At 39.9% G+C, this 21,348-nt stretch overlaps 1 protein-coding gene across 2 annotated transcripts in view; it reads right to left on the bottom strand.

Moving 5' to 3' along the window:
* COL14A1 (collagen type XIV alpha 1 chain) overlaps positions 1 to 21,348 on the bottom strand; it is a 218,905-nt gene that overhangs the window by 26,924 nt on the left and 170,633 nt on the right. For both annotated transcript variants that reach the window (XM_014855292.3, XM_014855291.3), the window contains exons 41-43: positions 10,096 to 10,149; positions 9,557 to 9,628; positions 794 to 829 (exon numbers count right to left, since the gene is read on the bottom strand). In XM_014855292.3, the coding sequence (XP_014710778.1) occupies positions 794 to 829; positions 9,557 to 9,628; positions 10,096 to 10,149 (162 nt within the window). The remainder of the gene's footprint in view (positions 1 to 793; positions 830 to 9,556; positions 9,629 to 10,095; positions 10,150 to 21,348) is intronic.

The following is a 21,348-nucleotide window of genomic DNA, read 5'->3' as shown; positions in this document are numbered from 1 at the left end:
CTCAAGAAAGCATTTCTGGTCCTAGATTCTAAACAATTTAATAGTTTTGAAACAAACCCATATACACTTAATGCCTCATTTATAGCTCTTTAGAGTTTATAAAATGCAGGGCTTTCTCAAGCAGTGGCTTATTTAATACTAATAACAGCTCGGAGAAAAGATGCTAAACTCATTTTATAGATGAACGGAGTTAAACACATTGCCCAAGGTTTTACAGAGGTAATTGGATGAGCCCAAGGTCGCTGCTGTTTCTGCTATAGCGACAGCACAATTATATTAGCAGCTGCACAATTTCTCAAAGGAGAGAGAAGGCCCCTAGAATAAAATGGTTTAAGTTTCCTGGCCAGTTCTTTGATTCTATGCCTGCCATTGTCTTCCAGGGTGCCAGTATTGGAAAAACATGAACCCCATTTTACTACTTGGCATTTGTAGATAGCCTTTAGGTTTCTGAAGCCTTTTTACATCCATTATATAATTTCTTCATCAAGTCCACTTTGTGAGTTAGATGAGCTTTATACTGTCCGTTTTACCCTTAAAGAAATGGGCCTAAGGTCATCTAGCTGGATGGTAATGGATCTGTAACTAGTAACCAGCTCTCCTGACTTCTAGCCCACAGGGTGTTTTCTGCTTGAAAATGTGCTCATGGTCAGATGAGTCGAGGAGACGGAGGAGAAAAGGAATCCTATAAGAGCAATGAATAATCATGGTAGTAAATGGCCATCCTTTATCAGGCTTATACAATGAAAGGTGTGCAACCAGCTGCGGCTGGGAAACGGAGCCAGAGGATACTTACTCGTTCTCCTCGCTCTCCCTTTGCTCCGGGGACACCCTGTAAAATGTTGAAATTGTCAGCTTACTTGTAACACTGCACTCAGCCAAGCATAATGATAGTGCATCTTTTCTTATTTTATTAAGACGTTTTTCTTAGCACTAGTAATTCTGCAGCAAAAAAATACATAGATAACAGGAAGAAACAAACAGCAACCTGTAATCCCACCAAGCAGAAATAGCTCTCTTCAACATTTTACTCCTCCAGCCTTTATTGCATAGACACAGTATGTTTCAATACAAAATTGGGATCATGCGGTAATACTGCTTTGTAACAGACTGTCACTGAACAGGTCATTCCCATCTTTCCACACTGAACACCACTCTATGCATTGCACTCTACTGATGCCTCATGATTTATTTCACAAATCTCTGTTGAATAGCTAAATTGTTTCAAGTTTTTAAAGAATATCTCTCAAAGGAGGGAAAAGATCTTCCAACCTAAGAGTTCAAGTAAGAGATGAGACTTGCGAAATCCCATCAGCCTCCTTCTGCTTTCCATCCAGCATAACAGCACACGCTTCTTTCTCCCTGATCACAGGAGCTCATATTAACATGAATTCTCAGCTGGATTATATTTTATCTTGTGGCTTAACTATGCTCCGCCCCATAAGAAACTTTACTATTACCGTAAAAAAAAAACTTCACTGAAAAAACAATGGTGTTTTCAGTGTTTCTGCAATGAAATTACACTTGTAATGCAAAACATGTGTCTTCAGAAGGATTTCATCTTTTTTTTCAACTCTGAGGCAGTGTAATAGGTTCATTGAACGACACTTTTATAGTCTCTACCAAAAGGATAATGAGTGGGCTTCATAGATGGAATTTGCCACGTTGTCAGACTGCTCCCCCCTGTTACTACAGTCTCAACAAGTTCCAAACCAAACTCAGTATCTTCTCCAAAATCTCTACTCAGTGAACAGTCACCTAAACTCAAAATTCTGGGTTCATCCAATGGTGTGTGGGTAAACTGGTTTTCTGGAAAGGTAAAATGCCTTGACTTGTATTGTTCGCGGATTTTGGAGACATAAATACTTCTACCATAGCTGATTTCAAGCTACAAATGCACTATATCTGAAGATGGAGTTGAGAAGGGAAGAGAAGCACATAATTGACTTCCCTGAATAGGTACAAGCCAGCTCGAGCCCACCACTGGTTCTACGTTTTCTCATCTCTTCCCTTGTCTCTTGCATGTGTATTCAACACACACACACACACACACACACATTTTTGTTGTTTGTTTTTTCTGCTTTGCAATCCCTCTTGTATCTGTCTCTGCTATTCCATCACTCAGGTGCTACCCTTACCTTCTTGCACCAAGACATTTGTAAACTTCCTTCTAACTGACTTCCCTAACTAAAGACCCCCCTTCCAGTTCATTCTCCACACAACCACTAGTCCCATCTTCCCCTGATACTTCCCATACAACCTAGACAGTGCAGTGACTGTTGATTGATAGCAGCTCTTCCTCTGTTCAAAATCACTCAGCAATTCTTAGACATCCATGTGACAAAGTCAAAGTCCTCAAATTTAAAGTCTTCGGCACTTTAGCCCCAACCTTCCTGTCTCCTACTCCTCAATGTTACAATTTCTTATTCCCATAGGTCTGGTCTACTCAGTTTATGAAAATATTTGAAATGTGAGAAAAAGGATTAAGCCTAAATCTTAATTAAGTATCAACAGTAGGAATATTCTACTAGAGTATTTAGTTTGAGTATCAGTTATTTGACACTGAATTTTTATTGTCATATCTATTTAACTACAGGTCAATGCATGGATTTCTTTTCTCTCTGTGCAGATGGTAAGATCTCTAATAATGGCGACCATATATTCCTTTATATTTTCAAAAACACCTAGCCAGGTTCTTGCATGAAAGAGTTGCTCAAATATTCAACTAAGTCCAACATTAAACTGAAATATTTATTATAAATCTTGGGCTGTTGTCGACTTCCTCTGATCTTGAGTTTCCTTTTGTTTTATTAATAAAATGAAAAGAAAATATAGTTGTTTACTGACTTCAACAAGAAGTATAAATCCACCCCCCTTTAGGGTGCTGTAAGATAATTTTCCAAAATTGCAAATGAGATCAGTAATCAACTGAGCCCAAGAGAATTTTTTGAAAAAATACACACACAATGGTAGAATCTTAGTCTTGGGTATATGGGTATTCACTCTAAAATTCTTTCAATTTTGTGTGCATTTGAAAATTTTCATACTAATATTTTGGGAAAAATATATTTAAAACATGGGATCTGCAAAGCACTTAAACTCTGAGTTTCTTTGTAACATGAGGCCATTAAATTAAATGGTCTCTGGGGTCCTGTAGGAGGTTAACAAGCTCGCATCTCATGACATAGTCATTATTTGGAGCTAGGCAGCATAAGGGACAGAAATGGAAGAAAAACACAAAAGCTAGGTTTGCCAAGGAAGAATCTCAACCTCTACAAAGAAAGCAGGTCCACACTGTTTGTGACCTCTCTGGGCATGTCAGTTCCATAAGGCAGTCTGCGTCCAGCTTGTGCACTTTTGTATCCCTACTTCCTAAGACTACACCTGGGACATGGCGGGCGCTCAAAAGACATGTGTTAACCGAATGAATGAATACTTGAATTTCACTTCGTCTGGATGACAAGCCAATTTGCACTTCATTTTAACTGCCTTGCTTGAAAAATAGAAGAAAAATATTTAAGACATACTCAGGCAGTGGGCTTCTAGATCATTAGAAAAAGTTTATTCTGTTGAAAAGTATCCAACTTCCATTATTAAACTTTTTGCAAGAGGACGATTTACAAAGCAACTCTCTTTTGGAAATAAATGTTCCAGCTGTGCCCTATTCCCTCATTTCTTAGGCTCTACAAATGGCCAAGTCCCAAGGACACAGTAATGTCCACTGGTAGGTCTAACTGGAGAGAAGAGCTACTTATGCTACCATCAAATAAATTCCTAATGGAATCAGTTTTTCAAGCATTAGATGCAAAACAAAAACAAAAACCATCAAACAAAAATAGGTAAATATTCTACATTTTTAATATATTAAGAAACTGTTTGTAAATACTAGCAGTTTAATGCTTAAGCTGCTTTTACCATGTCCCAAACTTTGTTCTTGGTGTATTAACTCATTTAACCCTTAAAATAGCCTTATAAGATCAGCTCACGTAATTTTTATAAGACTCATAAGATAAACTCATTTATGTTTTATAACAACCCCATGAGATATTATTTCCATTTTACATATAAGGAAAGTGATGCATTGAGAGGTTAAATAACTTGCCTAACATTGCACATAAAAAAGTGGAAAAGCTGGTGGCTGGCCCTGTGGCCGAGTGGTTAAGTTCCACACTCTGCTTCGGAGGCCCAGGGTTTTGCCAGTTCAGACCCTGGGCGCGGACATGGACCACTCATCCTGCCATGCTGAGGCGGCGTCCCACATAGCAGAACTAGAAGGATCTACAGCTAGAATATATATAACTATGTACGGGGGTTTGAGGAGAAGAAGAAGAGGAAGACAAAAAAAAGATTGGCAACAGATGTTAACTCAGGGCAAATCTTAAAAAAAAAAGAAGTAGACAAGAGGAGACCAGAACAATCAGCCAGGCTCCAGAATGTGTGCACACTCCAGTACACTCCACTGTTGCCATGAAAGAGAACACTGCTCAGCAAATGCACTAGCCAACATCTCCTGTTCCAGGGAAGATAATATTTTTCCTAATTAAATAATAATACAGAAGCAAACATACATCCCCCAAACCTAAATCTAGTAATTCAGAATTAAGTTTTAACTTGAGTCATTTCTTAAAATCAATTTTATCCTGAATATTTTTACTTTTCAGCCAATACACTCTTAGACATTTCTATGTCTAGCTGTCATTTAGTAAATTGGCTTATTTGAAATGTTTGAAACTTACAAAAAGAAATTACAGTGCAAACCTGAGAGATAAGGCAAATGGACAGCGTCAGCTGTTGGTAACTTCTGCTATATAGGGATGGATGTATTTAATCGGGCCCCAAATTCCTCAAACTCAGCCTCACAATGCTTGTTATTAAGTAGCTATACGACACTGTGAGGCAGTCTCAATGAAAGATGCATTTAGTGAAACATCTGTATGGCAAGAAGCTATTTTTTATTCCAACTTCTCTGACATCTTTCCTTTGATTTTTGCAAAGTAAAACAAAAACAAAATAAAAATTTCTGAGCAAGTGAAGGGCCACAACTCCACCAAAATATGCGTTGCGGAAAAACACATACTCTCTGTAGATGCAGAAGGAAAAAGTGGCACATATTGCTTTAATTTCAGGAACACTTGAAATGTAAAGAAAAGAAAATACAGTAGCTACATTCATAGATTCACAGACATTTAGTGCTGAAGGGAAGAGGGATAATCTCATGGTGCAAGTCCCACATATTAAAGATGGCCGATAACCAAATCAAAACATCCGAGCTCAGCTCTAAAGGTCTTGCATGGTCTGACCCCTAATCTACAAGAATAATCATCTAATACTACCCTGAACATCAGGCTAACTAGAATGCAAACATGACTTTATTCTTTCTTTCTTTTAACAAATACTTATTAAGTACCCTCTATGATACTGAGCTGGGATCTAGGGATACAAACATGAGTATGATAAAATTTCTGCCTTCAAGGAATTATCATTTTAGTGGCAAGATGGACACAATTGAAATGAAGTATCTCAGCCTGAGGAGTTGACGGTGCCTTCACACAGGACATGCATAGTTTTAAAGACAGAATAGTCAGGAACTCACCAGGTGGAGAAAGGAAGAGAAAGCAGGCCAGACAAATGGAAGAGCACCCCCAAAGGCAAAAAAGTGTGAAACAGTAGGGCATATATTTGGAGAACTTTATATAGTATTGGGTGTCTCAAGTCCAAGCAAAGGGATGATGGGAGATCAAGTTGGAGGGGAAATAAGGGCCCATCATGAAGGGCCACGTATACCTGGATGAATATTTGGAACTCATCCTCTGGTGGCAGAAAGCCACTAAGGAGGTTCAAGCCAGGGAATGACACATCAGAATTATACTAGAAAGATCTCCTCACAGCTGGGGAATGGACCAAACCAGGGCTAGAGCAGAGGCAAGGGGGCCCAGTAGAGCTTCTTGTGATAATCATGGTGAGAAATGAAGAGGGCTTGAAATAAAATTGTGACAGTGGCAATGAAGCGAAAGAGTTGAAAAATATTGAAATGTACAAAAGACAGGGGACCCCCTGTGTTTGCTTCATGTTTTACCACAATCCCCATCTAAACGATGCCATCCTCCTGTCTGGGGTTGGAAGGAAATCACACCCGTCTTTCAAGAGCGCTTTGAAATGCTGCCTCCTTCAGGAGAACAGCCCCTCCCAGCTCCGGGGGTTATCTCTCTCTGTCTCTCTCTCCATCTCTCTATCTCTGTCTCTCTCTCTCTCAATGGAACTTTCATAGCAACTTACTTGTCTTTCCCTTGAGGCATTTCCCACTTTCTGCCTTTTATTATACCTACTTATATAAAAAACATCGGTCTCTCTAGATTTTCCATGAATGTGGAAAAATATCTTGGTCATCTTTCACACCTCTCAGAATCCCTCTCCTCCATGTATTTCATACATATCGTGGCTACTGTGTCAATATATTTAAATGAATGAATTAGGAAACTGACATGCTGAGAGGCTAGATAAATTACTTAAGTGATGTGGCTTGCATAGCTAGTGAAGGTCATGTCAGCGCCACATCTAGAATGCAGATACCCTGACTTCTAATGCAATGCTCTTTAAATGACGGAGCACTGGACCTATCTACGTGTATTGCTTTCAAACTAAGCACATGGCCCCTACTTCCACAGCTTCATCACTCTCTGCTCCCCTGCAGGGAGGCACTATATTTGAGCCTATGCTTAAACCTCAGATAGGAATTATGACTGCACCAGCAGCAACGTACGTTCCACTCTGGGAAGTCAGTGGCTGAAAGCAGGGTGCATGAAAGCAAGCGTTCCTGGTACCGATTGTAGGAAACACGTTGCTATTTTCAATGGGGCAGTCTGTCTTTCTTGGTCTCCCTCCCTCCTGCCTTCCTAGACCGACATCCATGGGAAATCAATCAAGGCCTCAACACCATGACAGCCAGCCTGCTTTTCTAGTCATGCCGGTCTGGCAGCCAGCAGACATCTGGTTGCTCATGTCCCAGAGCACAGGGAAAAGTCTGGGCTAGACAGTTCAGAGAACAGCTGCCTTTTGGGAGGATACCCAAAGCCCACTGTGGTATCCCCACCCAGTGCCTCTAGACCAAATGGTTTCTCTCTCTGATAAAAATGCTTCCAACAAGGGCCCTTTTCTGTTGATTTATGACAATCGAAGATAACATTATTAACAAGTGTTTTATTTCTAGGAAAAAGTGTATTGTAGTTCCGCATGCCCCATATTCAGAGTTTACTCCAGAGCTACAAAAGGTCAGGTAGATAAGCAGGATGGGTTTCTACTTACCTAATATATTCTGTGCCTCGTTCTACCATTATACAACCCCATTTTATTTTCCCAAGGCCCTCAGAGCATTTTTCCCATCCCATCCCTCTTGGATCAGGATGAACCCAGCTTGGGTCCAACTAGTTCTAGGAGACGTCAGGGAGCGTGAAAAGAACAAGCAGCTTACCTCATGCACAAATGCATTTTTTTATTGTCTAACTAAATTAAACCTGTTGTTGTTGTTTTTTCTTGTTTTACTTCAGTATACCTCAAAGTCTTTGCTGTCCTAAAATCTCTCATGACTTTCTGAGAAACATATTAAGTATATACTGTGTCTGACACTTGTTTAACCAGAACCCCTTGTCCCAAAGATAATTTTAACATCTCTTTTCTGGTGACCAATAGCCTAGGATCAAATGAAGACAAGTTTGCAGTGAAAGGCTGTGTGTGTGAGTGCATGTGTTTGCATGTGTTGACACATGTGGGTGTGGGTGTTTCCATTTGCATGACCATACTTGATAACATCATTTTGGATAAAAAAAGATATGTGAAGATAATGCAATCACATTTTTTTCTGTGACATTACTAGCTGGATTTGAAAAAGAGAGACCTAAAACTGTTTTGAACAATGATCATGCCGTTGGAATGAGTATACAGCTTTGTAAAGTGACTATTAAGGAGAGCATTTATTTGGGTGTGCAAATTAGGATGTGTTTGCTAAAATCTGGAGGCATTTTTTATGTTTATCCCTTGTGTGTGTTTTTGCACTTGCATATATATCTTGGGAATCACAGCCTAGAAAAGGATTCTGAGGATGAAATAATTTTATTGAAATGAGTTTCAAGAATAAAGAGTAACATGGCTGTCTGGGTAGCTAGAGGAGAGAGGTGTCTTTCTGAATGAGAATTATCGTTTCTGTTATGATTTGTTCACTGTGACAGGCAGACAAAGGCTCCCCAAAGTGTTCATGCCCTAATCCCCAGAACGTATGACTATAGTACAGAAGGTGGCAAAAGGGACTTTGCAAATGTGACTTAGTTAAGGATCTTGAGGTTATCTAGGCAGATGATCTAGGATTATCTGGGTAGCCCAATGTAATCACATAGGTCCTTGAAAGTAGGGGACCTTTTTGGGTTGTGTTCAGAGGGAGATGTGACTAACGGAGGAATGGTCAGAGGGATACACATTGCTGGCTTTAAAGATGGGAGTGGGCCATGAGCCAAGGAATGTGGGCAGCTTTTAGAAGCTAGAAGACACAAAGAAATCAGTTTTCCCCTAGAACCTCCAGAAAGGACAGGCCAACACCTTGATTTTAACCCAGTGAGAGCTGTGTCAGATTTCTGACCTACAGAACTGTAAAGTAAGAAATTTGTGTCATGTTAAGCCACTGAGATAGTAGTAACTTGTTATAGCAGCGACAGAAATCTAATGCATTAGCCTCTCCTACTCTCACCCTTCAGTCTCACTGTTCCACAAATTCTTAACATGGTCGCAGTAGCATATACCTTTGCACATCTCAGTTGCTTTACTTTATGAATACAGATTTAGTACATCACAGATAATATCAGGATGTTGCCTAATACCTAAACCTAGAAGGAACAACTTGCAAGTAACAGAAGATGCCAAATGTGGCTTCAGAGGCCATATAATGCAACTACCTCATTTCACACATGAGGAAACAGGCCCAGATGTGCTCATTTGTTACTCCCGAATCCTACCGCCTCCCATTGATCACATGTAAACACCAACCTAACAAATTAGAAGCATATAAATTCGAGGTAATTAGTGCTTTGTGCTTTCATTTACACCACTATCCGCTTATGTGTGAGTGTGTGCTTTAATGGGAGATACTGTCTTTCTTGTAGAATGTAGAAAAGAAAAATCTATTCCCATCCTCATTAATCCTTGAATTTCTCAAGCTTTGTAGTTTTACCCAGAAGACAGTCATAATTAACACATAGCTATTGTTCCCAATCCCTATAAAGCTGTCACTGAGTTTACTTAGACAAATACAGAATAACAAACAATGGAAATATACATAAGCAGAAGCATAGCTGATTATTCCCTGTTAGGACCATTTGTCTTTAGCCACAACATATGCACAGCCCGATGTTGATCTTTATCCTAGGAGCTTCTCTGTTTTCCTTTATGGAATCCCACAGAGTCCAATACTGAATAAACATTTGGAACCAACAGAGATGCTGGTAAATTTAAACACGTAAATAAACCAGAGGGATGGCTGGGCAATCATCTTGACTGGCTACTGCTGCATACTCACAGGTGGTCCCAGGGCACCTTGGGGTCCCATGCTTCCTGTGATCCCTGGGACTCCGGGGGCTCCAGGAATGCCCTAATAGAGAGGCAAGAAAATGGAGCAAAGGTGAGTACTCACACATTCTCATCGAAGACAGCCAACTCTCAAGAAGGGGTCACAAACACACACAGTGACAGCTTCCTTCGTCCTCAACACCAAGACTTCAGGCTTCATTGCTCATTCCTGTTCCCAAGTACCAAAAAAGTAGGGAAGACTTTTTTTGAGAAGTCTCCACACTATCAGCCAGGTGTAGTTCTTTCAAATTCAAGCCTTCCCTGTGTCTAACAAAAACTACATCAGTGCCGGTGATCTTATGGCAAAGTGGCTCAGGGATAGAATGATCAAACCATACGGATATATTATTTTTAAAGGATGTTTTAGGGAGAGCTCTGTACCAAGAGATGATGGCTACTGAGGGGAGAGGTCTGGCAAAAGAAAATGTCTCAAAAGAAATGAAATGCCTTAAAGCCGAGTACATCCCAGTAGTTTCTGGAAATACTTACAATTGGCCCTGGCGGTCCTGGAGGGCCAGAAGAGCCATCCTTTCCAGGAAAGCCCTGGGGAAAAGAAATACAGTGTGTCAACTATGTGGCTGCTTTATATGGCTTTCAGAATAGGTGGATCTAATCCCGTTTAATATTTGGAGGTGAAGTCCTGTCGCTTGCTCTGGACTTCCAAGGATTCACTGCTTTGAAACTCTTCATGAGAATTGTTCTTGGCAAGACTTTTGTGTCTGTTGGCTCCACTAAATTGTCCAGTGCAAGAATTTTAGGTGTGAGAAATGCCACTTACAAACTTAGGAACTTGTTTCCAGAAAGTGTTTTTATTAATCTAAGCATAACAAATGAGACAGGAGATCAATTCTTGGTAATTAATGACTGGACAAAAAGACAAATGAGTGTCTTTCATGAGAGTTACGGGAATCCCTATCACAGAGATCTACATTACAAATTAGGAATACTACAATATGGGAAACTCTGCAACGCTTCAGAAGCATCCTGGGGGAGAATATTTGGGGATTTCCTGCTGCAATGATACAGTTTTGACTGCTGGGCAGGTTTGTTGAATGTGTGTTATCCTGGGCTTACAAATGGATACATGTTTGCTTCCTCCCCCATGCTGGAGGTGTTTAAGACAGAAAATAAAGGATGTTCTTTATGACAATATATTTGTAAATTATTGAATGTGTGTATGTGTGTGTTATTTTTATGTGAGCATTAAAAAATACAGCAGCTGGAATAACTTACTCTTAATTGTGGATGCTGGTCTTTCCAATGCAGTTAAAAACTTGACAGAGGACCTTCAGTCTAAATTTTATTATAGGCCCATAAAATTTCATTCAAGAATTACCTTCTACTACACGGAGATATGGACTTTTCATCTCGGGATTTGTCTCCTATTGGGAGAATCCATTCCCATCTCAAACCAACCCAAATCAGTCTCTCCTGACTTCCTTCCTGCCTCTCCCAACTCTGTTTCTGAAATTCCTGCCACTTTTCCAGTGAGCTATCCTTTCCACTTCTCTTACTCACGAAAGTCCATCATCTTGGGGTTCCCCATCCACATTCACATTTTTTCTCCCTGCCTTGTGGTATAAAATAAAAGAGAGAGTAAAGATGAGTCTAGATGAAAGGAATGGTGTGTGAGTTGAGAGAGAGGGTAGGAGGGATGGCACGAAAAGGAGGTAGGATAAGTATGTAGGAAAAGCATTGGTGGGCAAGGCCCTTTCATCAGGCTCTTAAGCTCTAACACTAGCAGGTCTTAAAACCAGATAAGGCAGAGGATTCCAAGATTCATAGTTTTCCTTTTCTGCCTGGTCACACTGCGAGGCTACATTTCTGAGTCCCCTGTTCCAGCAATTATGTTGGAACCATAGGGCTGAGTTCTGGCCAACAGAAAGGGGCCAGTTCCAATTATGGCTCATAAAAATTTCCCGTGGGTAATCCTCTTCTTTCTTTTCCCTTTCTGTAGCGACTTTAGCAGCCATGTGTTGAACATGAAAATGTTCCAAGACAGAAAGACCCTGAGTTCCTAAATGACTATATGGAGAACAGACTCGACCTTCCCATTTCTCTACCTATCCTTATTGACCAGATGGGCTTGTGAACAAGCAATAGACTTTTTTGTTTTATTTTACTGTATTTGAATTATTTTATTGCATTAAACCACTGAGATTTTAGGGTTGCTTGTTAGAGCAATTATCCTATAATTCTATACAAGCTATTTTTTTTACTACTACTTCTGTTCTTTCACTTGAGTTATAGAGTTAAAAATATTAAGTCTAAAAGTTGCAGTGATGGGCCCTGATAGATTAAGTTTCTCTCTCTTTCTCACACACACACACACACACACATACATACAAACACACATGTATACACGCATTCTTCCTTGTATCTGCTAACTAAACAACAAAAATTAATTCTGATACAGGTTGAAAGAAATTATTTTACTTGGAGTTTAAATATAGCAAATTCAGGAAATAAAAAATCAGAATATATGAGAGATGAACAGGACTTCAGAACTCACCCAGTCCAACTCTTTCACATTATAAATGAGAAAACTTGGGACCCAGAGAGGTTAGGAGATCTTATTTTTTTTTAAAAAAAGAATTTTTTAATCCACTCTTACTTGCTAGACGAAGTTCTCATAAGAAAAAATTGGACTCTGGGCACATATTCCATAATTTAAGAAGATGTTTTAAAAAGGATGTCTTTTGCTTCCTGCCTTAAAACTCTTCCAGCCCTGGACAGGAAGGAAACCCGCACCCATGTGTTAGCCCACACATGACACACAGCGAACACAATTGCCCAGCATCCAAACTACAGCGCTGCTGCAGCAAATCTCCTTGGACTCCTTCCAGATTGTATCCAGAGGAAGAAAAATCTCAAAAACAAGCGGGGGCAATGGTATCCACAGAAGGAGTCAAGCCATGACATGTTTTCTTAAAAGAAAACTGCATTATTCCAAGGAAGACTCACAGGAAACAACACATTTACCCCCCTCTCCCAATCATGTGGAACGAGTTTAAAAGCAATGATCTGTCAGTGCTCTCCTCTATGGTGGCACCAGGAGGCTATTCTTGTGAACAGTTTTGAATTCACTTGATTTATAGACACCACGTGTGAATGTTCCGGAAGGGAAGACGATGAAATGTTGTTCTTCCATATGAGCTTAATTTGGTGGAGGGGTTAGTGCTAAAGTTAGTGTGATCAAATCAAAAGAGGAGACTAGAGAAAATGTTCACCCTGTGTTCTCCCACCTAAAAAGCATCCTCAGAAACTGAGGTTTCTTATTTTTGAGGGAAGGAGGCAGAAATTGTTTTATTCATTGTTACATTTGAGCACACTGTTGGCACAAAATAGGTGCTAATAAAAACGGTTAATTTGAATACAGTTGAGGCTCCTGGAAGAAGTGCTCTGCTCCTCATGTTGAATAAATAAACATTAATTGCGGGTATAATTAGTCTGGAAATGGAAAGGGCAGGGGGGCAATGCCAATGTCATCCCTCCTTGCTCCCGAATCCTCCACAGCATGGAGGAAAGGCATCAGGAGTCATCTACCCTCAGAAGCTGAAATTTCATTTCAGTGAATATCTTAGGGGTGGTTTCCTAGAAGCCGACCCGGATGCATGTGCATTTGATTTATAGAGGGAGTCTTCTTGGGAGGAACCATTAAGGTAGTAAAGGAAGCAGGAGAGGACAGAGGAAAAGGTTAGGTGGAGAACTGGATTGAGCTGAAGTTGAGCCTCAGCCTGATCTCCTGGGCATCTCTGGAGTGTGAGTGATACCTCACAGTTGACCCATGGTTGGGTCCACTGCATTAGTCTCCCTGCTCCAGTACCACAGCAGTGCCCACGTTACAGCCCATCCTCAGAAAGCCAGTCAACTCTTATGGAGGGTTCAGTTCCCTTTTCTCACTTCTTCATCCAGGCGAGCAGAAATGGCAGCAGCTTGTGTGTGTGTGTGTGTGTGAAAAGAATTGGCCCTGAGCTAACATATGTTGCCAATCTTCCTCTTTTTTTGTGCTTCAGGACGATTATCACTGAGCTAACATCTATGCCCATCTTCCTCTATTTTGTATGCGGGACTCTGCCACACCATGGCTTGATGAGTGGTGTGTATGTCCGTGCCTAGGATCAGAACCTGTGAACCCCAAGCCACCAAAGCAGACTGCATGAACTTAACCACTATGCCACCAGGCTGGCCCCTGCAGAAGCTTTTTATATAAAAGCAGTAAACTTGGCGAAAAGAAAAACTCTGTAAAATGTCTGCATTTTACTGGGCAAAATAATTGGCAAATTCTAGCTTAGTGATTCAGTTTCACTTTAATCAAAGCTCACTGAATGGTCTTCAACTTTCAACAGCTAAAAATGGTTTTGCATTTTGCAAAACATTTCTATATCTATTTTCCATTTCATATTAGGGAGCCAGACTGAGAAGATGTGTGTTTGGTTGTGGATTATGTACTTTCATAAAAAGCAGAAACCCTTAATTCAGTAATGAAGAATGAATATTAGGGCATAGAAGATTAAATGATAAGCATAATGCGGGAATTCAGTTAAGCCGACAAATATGTTTTTTAAAGTACAAGAAATCAGCCACCCACAAACAGGGATGGTTTATAATGTAAGTAGCTTCAGGCATTTTTCCCTTTTGAAATTCCCGCTTCAAAATATTCATACGCACCCACAGCCCACATTAAGAATAATTTTTGCTATAAACACTTGAAAGGATTTTTCTAATTTGTTTTTGAAAACATTTGGCTATCGCCAACTTTTTAAGTTACGGTTGGCTATGATTTATCAGCAAAAGGAAATCTAATCTAAAGTTTGCTTTCAAAATCACTAATATTCAAATGAGTACTAAATTTAATTCCTGCTGAAACGGGCAAAGTGTACCATTATAAAACTGAACATTTATTAATTTCCATTTTCCAGTTTTCTTTTCCATACTCTAGAGCAAATATATATGTTTCTTTCTAGTCATAAGTATTTTTTGTAGGCTCTTAAAGTTTCTCGTTTCTAGGCACTATGACTATGGTGCTTAAAGGATGAAACTGATGTGCCCAGAAATAGAGTTGTAACTGAAATTCAAGTCGGAGGTTGGAATATTTATGTTTACGTAGCTATTAGAAATAGCACTCAGAAGTAGTGACTCAATTAGGATAATCACCATCCTTGCTTCTGTGAAGCTTACAATGGTGGGCCATGGATATTAACCTTGAGATTCTGGAACACCAATTGTTAAGGTCTTTCAACTGATGCTACACTCTTGGGCAGTTGGCATCTGACGAGTTTATTGAAACAGACCAAACTCAAACAGTGAGGGTAGAGAAACACTTGAAGAAACTCTTGCTGCACGATTTCAACCGTGTGGCATGGCTCTGAACTGCAGCGAGCAACGGCCGACAGATCAGTGTGGCAGTCAGCCATAAGAAATAAGGCTGCTATTTGCAGCAAAAGATTAAGACCAACCACCAGATTAAGAGGCCAAGCAGTGAAAAGCCACAGACTCTGTAAACACTGGCCCAGGCTAGAGATCCAAGATCAATCCTTATGTGTGATACCATGTTGAGTCATGCTGGGGAATTGTCGGTCACATACACACACAAAAAATTTATGTATGTGTGTATACATATGTATACATAAACATATACATATATTTATGTTATATATACACAGTACACTATTTCAAATACGTATATATATAATATGTGTGTATATATTACACCCATAATTTAAATGTATATGTATAAATATAAACATGTGTATTTTTAGTAACCCTTAGGAATGACTTCAGTGAATTAAAACAAAAAACAGCAGCAATATCCTATCTAAGACGTTACTTTGACATACAATAGGCCTAACGCAATACACTATCCAGTGAGTCCAAAACTTAGCTGATATTGGAATCATTAAGCTTTTTAAAGCTATACATTCCTATTCATGCCTAAGACCTTTTGTGTCTGGATCTCTGAGGTCGAAGGCCAGGAATCTGTGTATTAAAAAAACAAAGTAAAACATGAAAAAAAAAACTTGATCGCTTAAGCTGTGGAATTGCTGGTTTGCAAATATAAAGATGTCTGGCCTGACCCTGAAGGACAGCATGAGACCCAGAGTACAAAGCAGACGCTACTATTTGTACCCTGTGCTCCAACAGAAGTATCTTTAAAGCCAGTAATAACACAAAACCAATTCCTTAAGTAACTGTTCTCTCCTGAGATGTGCCCACACGTGCCACTCTCCAAGTAAAGGTGGAAAATAATCAAACAAACATATTCTTATGTGTGAAATACATCAATTCCTACTTCACCAAGAAAGTTACCCAAACTGGGTTCCTACAACCCAAAAATGCTGGGCAAGATAACTTCAGTGATGGAGTCCTGGCTTCTTAAATATCTTTAGTGGAAGACTCACCCACATTAACAAAATCCCTTGGTGACCTTTATTAACGTAATTTTGTGGAAAGAAAGAGTGCTTCGTTGGAGCCAGAGAGATGGATTTTAATCCTGGCTCCAACACTTACTGGCTGTGTGGCATTGTTCAATACTTCTGCTTTCTGAGCTTCAGATTCTTCATCTGTATAATCGGATAAACAGTGCCCATTGGATTAGAGAACATAACATTCGTAAAGCATCTGCACTTGGTCAATAATGAATGATAGTGGTTGCTGCTATATTTATTCAAATAATCTGCCAAGTCTCGATTGCATATACGATCATGACTGTGGCTGATGGTGAGAATGCTTTCCTGGGGTTTGATGAAAACCCATCTAGACCCATGAAAAAGAAAATCAAATCATCCTCTCCACCAGCTTTGCGATGGTATTTTACTTTTCCTCTTCTGAAGGAGGAAGATACTCAAGGGGCAATTATCATGAATCTTAGTATTTAACAAAATATTCCTTAAACGAATCTCTCATCACTGTTTGACATTTATGACAGGAATAAATCCAGATAGTTGACTCAAGTTCAATTTCTCCAGTACATTTTAAGTCCAATTCACTTTGATGAAATAGGATATTCATCACAAATATGGCCATTCTATACATCAACCCACATGAAAAGGAAGCATATTCCAAGTGTCCTTTCAATGTGGAATCCCAGAAAATTAAGCAACAACAACAAACCACTTTTTTTTAGACTTTTTTAGAGTTCTTTAAAATTGTCTAAGAAGCCTTAATATGTCAAGTACAGGCATTATAAAATAATATATTGTCCTAACTCAATAGGTTTACATTGAAAATAGTGAATACCAACAGCAGCTAAAATTGAAGTTTGATATAGAAATTCTTTATGTGAATTCATTCCCACAATAACTCTGTGGAGTCAAATATTATTTTTTCCACTTCACAGATGAGGAGAGTGAGGCTTGGAAAGATTAAGTAACTGGCTCAGTGTCATGTGGTTAGGGTTCAAGCTCAGGTCTGGCTAACAGTCCAAATCTGATATTCACCACCAGGCCATCCTGCTTCTCAGAACCTCACAAGTTCAGCAGAATTCACATACAGAAGGTTTTTTTGTTTTTTACAGTATTTCATCTTTTATGGATGAGAAAGGAAGCCTGTGGTTATGGCACGGAGATGCAGGGAGCAGAAACTTGGGGGAGAGGAAGCATTCCAAATTAAGCTTACTTGGAATTGAAAAACTAATACCCTCTGCACAATGGAGGAATTACTATCTTCCAGATGTCATAAAATATATATCTTCTTGTCACTTTTATTTCTTGTCTCTCTGACTTTTTACATAACTGTATCGAGCACTGGAAAATAAAAATCATTTTTAAACTTTCTATTTGGAGTGCTTGACAGAAAGCTGGTGGTCTTGGATGTAAATAAGACTCAGAACTAGAAAAGAGGTTGTTTTTCTTTTCTTTTTTCTATGTCAGTTCTTTCTTTTACTTCTTAGACTGATCCATGTCTTGCCTGTTCTTCCTAGTTTCTCTAAGGACCACCTGGATGTCTAGGGTGAGGGCAGAGAGATCCACCCTACAGTGGAAGAGCTCAAAGATCACAGGATGGACCCTGGGGTCACAGACACCAGGAAAAGAGAAGGAAGGAGGCAAGAGAGAGGTGGCAAGATGTACAGTGGAAAAGAAAGATGAAACCAGAATACTGTTGATTGGGATGGCTCAGGGTGAAACCTGGATGCCTGCATGCGTTCAGCTATTAAATCTGAACTTGCACTGTTGCTCTATGAAGTGGGGTCCTGCATTGTGCTCTATGGGCTTCCCAGCAAGAGGCTGAGACTTGTTCGATGAAGAAGTCCAACTTTTGCTGGACTTGCTTTTGCCCTTGGTTCCAGGGTTGGATATGATCAGCCTTTAAGAGTCAAAGCTTCCCCTCGGGAAATGCCAAAATAAACTAGAAACATCAGAAAACATGTTCCCTGTTTAAAGAGGAGATGTTTAATCTTCTTTTTATTCTTTGCTAAGCATTCCCTCCTTCCAGGCTAAATTAAGGAGTAACATTGACACCGCTCCAGGAAAGACATGCTAACCCTTCCGTAAGCTAATTGTCAAGTGATGGTGCCAGCTTTGGGCAGTGAGTTCTTAACTGTCAATAAGAGAAGACAAAGATTAGAAAGAGAGAAGAAGGAGCAGTGAGGACAAGTCCGCGCTCCTACGGCACACACTCACTCACCCATAAGACTTTCCCAACAGCTAGAAGCACTGACTGGACATCATACACAGATTTATCCATTCCAGCTTCCTCCTTCTTTACCTAGAGTGGGCTTTACTCACTCAGGATCAGGGGAAATGAAGGTACAACAAGAGTAAGTGATTTAAAGGTCCAGAGGGAGGAAAAGACAAAATAACTCTGCCTTTCTGATTCCCTGGAGAGTCAAGTCTAACTGGGCAGTTTTCTGGAAGCGGATTCTCGGGCATGTCAGCAGTAAGTCTTATCATCCAGCGTGTTTGTTCTCAGTCTCTTCTATGCCATGGTTGTTATTGCTATTATTATTTTTTTTCTGGTTGCAGCTCTGCCTTTTAGGATGGCCTAAGGCAGAGCAGGAATAATTGCAAAGTGCTTGTCCTTAATACTCTTTCAACAACGCCCCTCTCCCACTGCCTAACCACAGACCTGGATACTCCTGCTGTCCCAGAGAGACCTGGCCCTCATGGAAGGCAATCCACATCCTAAATCTGTCCCTATCACCATGAATGTTGGTCCTGGACCTCCCACTTTACAATCCTGACACGTAACTACATAATTGTTTCAGACCTTTTACTTTTCTTAAGCCTCCAGATATTTAACTAAACAGATCAGAGCCACCTAAATACCTCTGTTTTCACCCACCTTTCCCTCCTTCTGGAGTGCCTCTGAGTAAGACCCATTTGTTTCCTGACCCAGGAAAAGAGTCAGGCTCTTGACACCACCCCATCCTTCCAGGTCCTTCAGGTAGATGGTCTACGAATTGCCTCTTTTAGCTATTGAGTCTCTCTTCTTCTGGATCCTTCCCCTCTGGAGGCAGTAACGGACAACTCTCTCTAGACTGAGCACCGTAGATGGCACACAGTATGTATTCAATTAAGATATGTGCTCCATTAATATCTTATTAAATAAGAATATTAAGATATTGAAAAGAATATATGTGGTCCCTCCCTCATGCAGGGCAGCCAGGTTATGCCATTCCAGGGTGCACCATTCTATTTTATCCTGTGTGAATGGTGCCCCTAGAGTTGTACATTGGAATAGTATTGCCCTCAAATACCTGTTCTAAAACAATTGTCGCAGGATTTGCACAATCTGTTTTTAACACGGCCCTATAAAGAATGAGTATCTTCTGAAAACCAGCTTTAAAAATAAGTCCATTCCCGTCCAAAAATTTTTCAAAATAGAAGTCAAACACATTCTGCAAGTTTGACTTCCAAATTGAGAGAGAGAAGAAAATAAAATCCATGTACAGATATCTTATCACTTTATTACAGCTCTAAAACTTTTCATCCCATAAAAGAAAACATGTTTGGAGGAATAGCAAAATATTTATGAAAAAGTCTGTGTTGGTATATTGGCTTTAAAAGAAAGAATTCCAAAATCAAATGACCCAAACACTAATCTGATATGTTTGATTTGGGAGTTCTTTGCCAACACTGGACCCCATGCATGGATAAATCAAGCTAATTCACTGAAACAAATCTTTAGAATTGCCACTTTCTGAACTTCAGGAATCACGAAGGAACCTAGGTGTGTAACCGCACCGGATCTTAGCCTAAGCTCATTGCCAAAACATATAAATACTTCTAGACACTCCTACATGTACAAGAAATCTACTTGAATCTAACTTTTAGAGAATGCCTCCCTTAGATACGTTCACCTGGACACGCTTTACAGACTGCATAATTCCTTTGATGGACAGAGACTAAACAGTGATTTTAAGCAAATAAAAGTTTGGTGTAAAAAAAAAAAAGAACGTGGAAAGAATTTAAGGTCCCACACCTACACCTCTATGGAAAAGACAATTTCCTTATTCTTGAGTGGTGTGGCCACCCTGAGCTAAAGGCAGGCCTTGTTTGAGTAGAGAAGTGAGCCTTTCAGCCAATTGTTGGCTAACCTAGAGGGTAAGTTGTACCAAAAATAATCAGTGCATGCCAAACGTGTTGTCCTTCTCTGGATTGGACCTAAGTGGTTGCCACTCCATACAATTCAGTCTTCAGAGAAATTGAGGAGCTGCCCATATGTCTAAATCAGTGACAGTTTAAGAAAGACCAGCCTCTCTCACCCTCGCTGAAAATTTAATGACTTTCTATTGCCTTCTTGTTAAAGCTCAAAATGCCTAGCCTAAAAAAATTAGATGATTCAGGTGAATTTGTGTGTCTCTCTCCAGGTTCACTTCTTGAAAATTTTCCCACATCTAAGTGTGTGCATACATGTGTGCATGTGCCCACACACACACACTGCACTCTAATATGCAGCCATACAGAACTATGTGCAATATTGGAAATGCCCCACCTTCTCTTCGTCTCCACTCCTTTGTATATGCCATTCTCTCTGCTTGCAATAGCTTTCCTTCCTCATGCAGCTGGCTAATTTCTACCTCTCATTTGAGACTCAGCCTCGATGGTGCCTCCTCTTGGAAACTTTCCCCAACCCCCCAGGCCTAGCTTAGTTATCTGTCCTTTGTACTCCCATAGAGCTCTGTGAATACCGCCCCCATTACAGCGTATATTATTGTTTCTTATTTGATTATATTTCCGCCCATTAAGCTATAAAATCTTTGGCAACAAGGACCTCAAATCTGGCCCAGTGAAGACATGTCGACCAAACAAACACTAAATGCTAACTCCTTCCTCTCCTAACCATCCTTCTAATTTCTTTCACTGCTGTCCACTTGAACAGGTTAAAAGAGTAGGTAATTGACATATATTAAGTAAATGGAGAATATTGCAGATAGTGATAATACTTAAATTTCAATCCAAATGATTCTTGATTTCCTTTAGGTTTGTGCCTTGAGGATTTGAAAAAACTAGAAAATCTGCTAAACTGATGCACACAATTCAGTGCAAACTGTATTCAGCTTCTAGGAATGTTCAGAAAGAGGTGTTGCTAACTTGGGAAGGTTTGATGAAAGTTCCCAGGTTTTGATGAAACTAATGAACATAGAAAATGTCAGTGAAAGGAAATAGATGCAGGAAAGGTAGAATGCAGATAGACAAGAGGAAAAAAGAAAAAAAAAACCAACAACACCTGGTTTGACTTCCTTGCACACGAACGGGCCAGGAGCAGAGTGACTTGGTGAGGAATCTACTGTGCTAACAA

This window comes from Equus asinus, chromosome 12 (assembly GCF_041296235.1).
Source record: "Equus asinus isolate D_3611 breed Donkey chromosome 12, EquAss-T2T_v2, whole genome shotgun sequence".
NCBI classification, from domain to species: Eukaryota; Metazoa; Chordata; class Mammalia; order Perissodactyla; family Equidae; genus Equus; species Equus asinus.
This window is presented reverse-complemented; position numbering and strand designations above follow the sequence as displayed.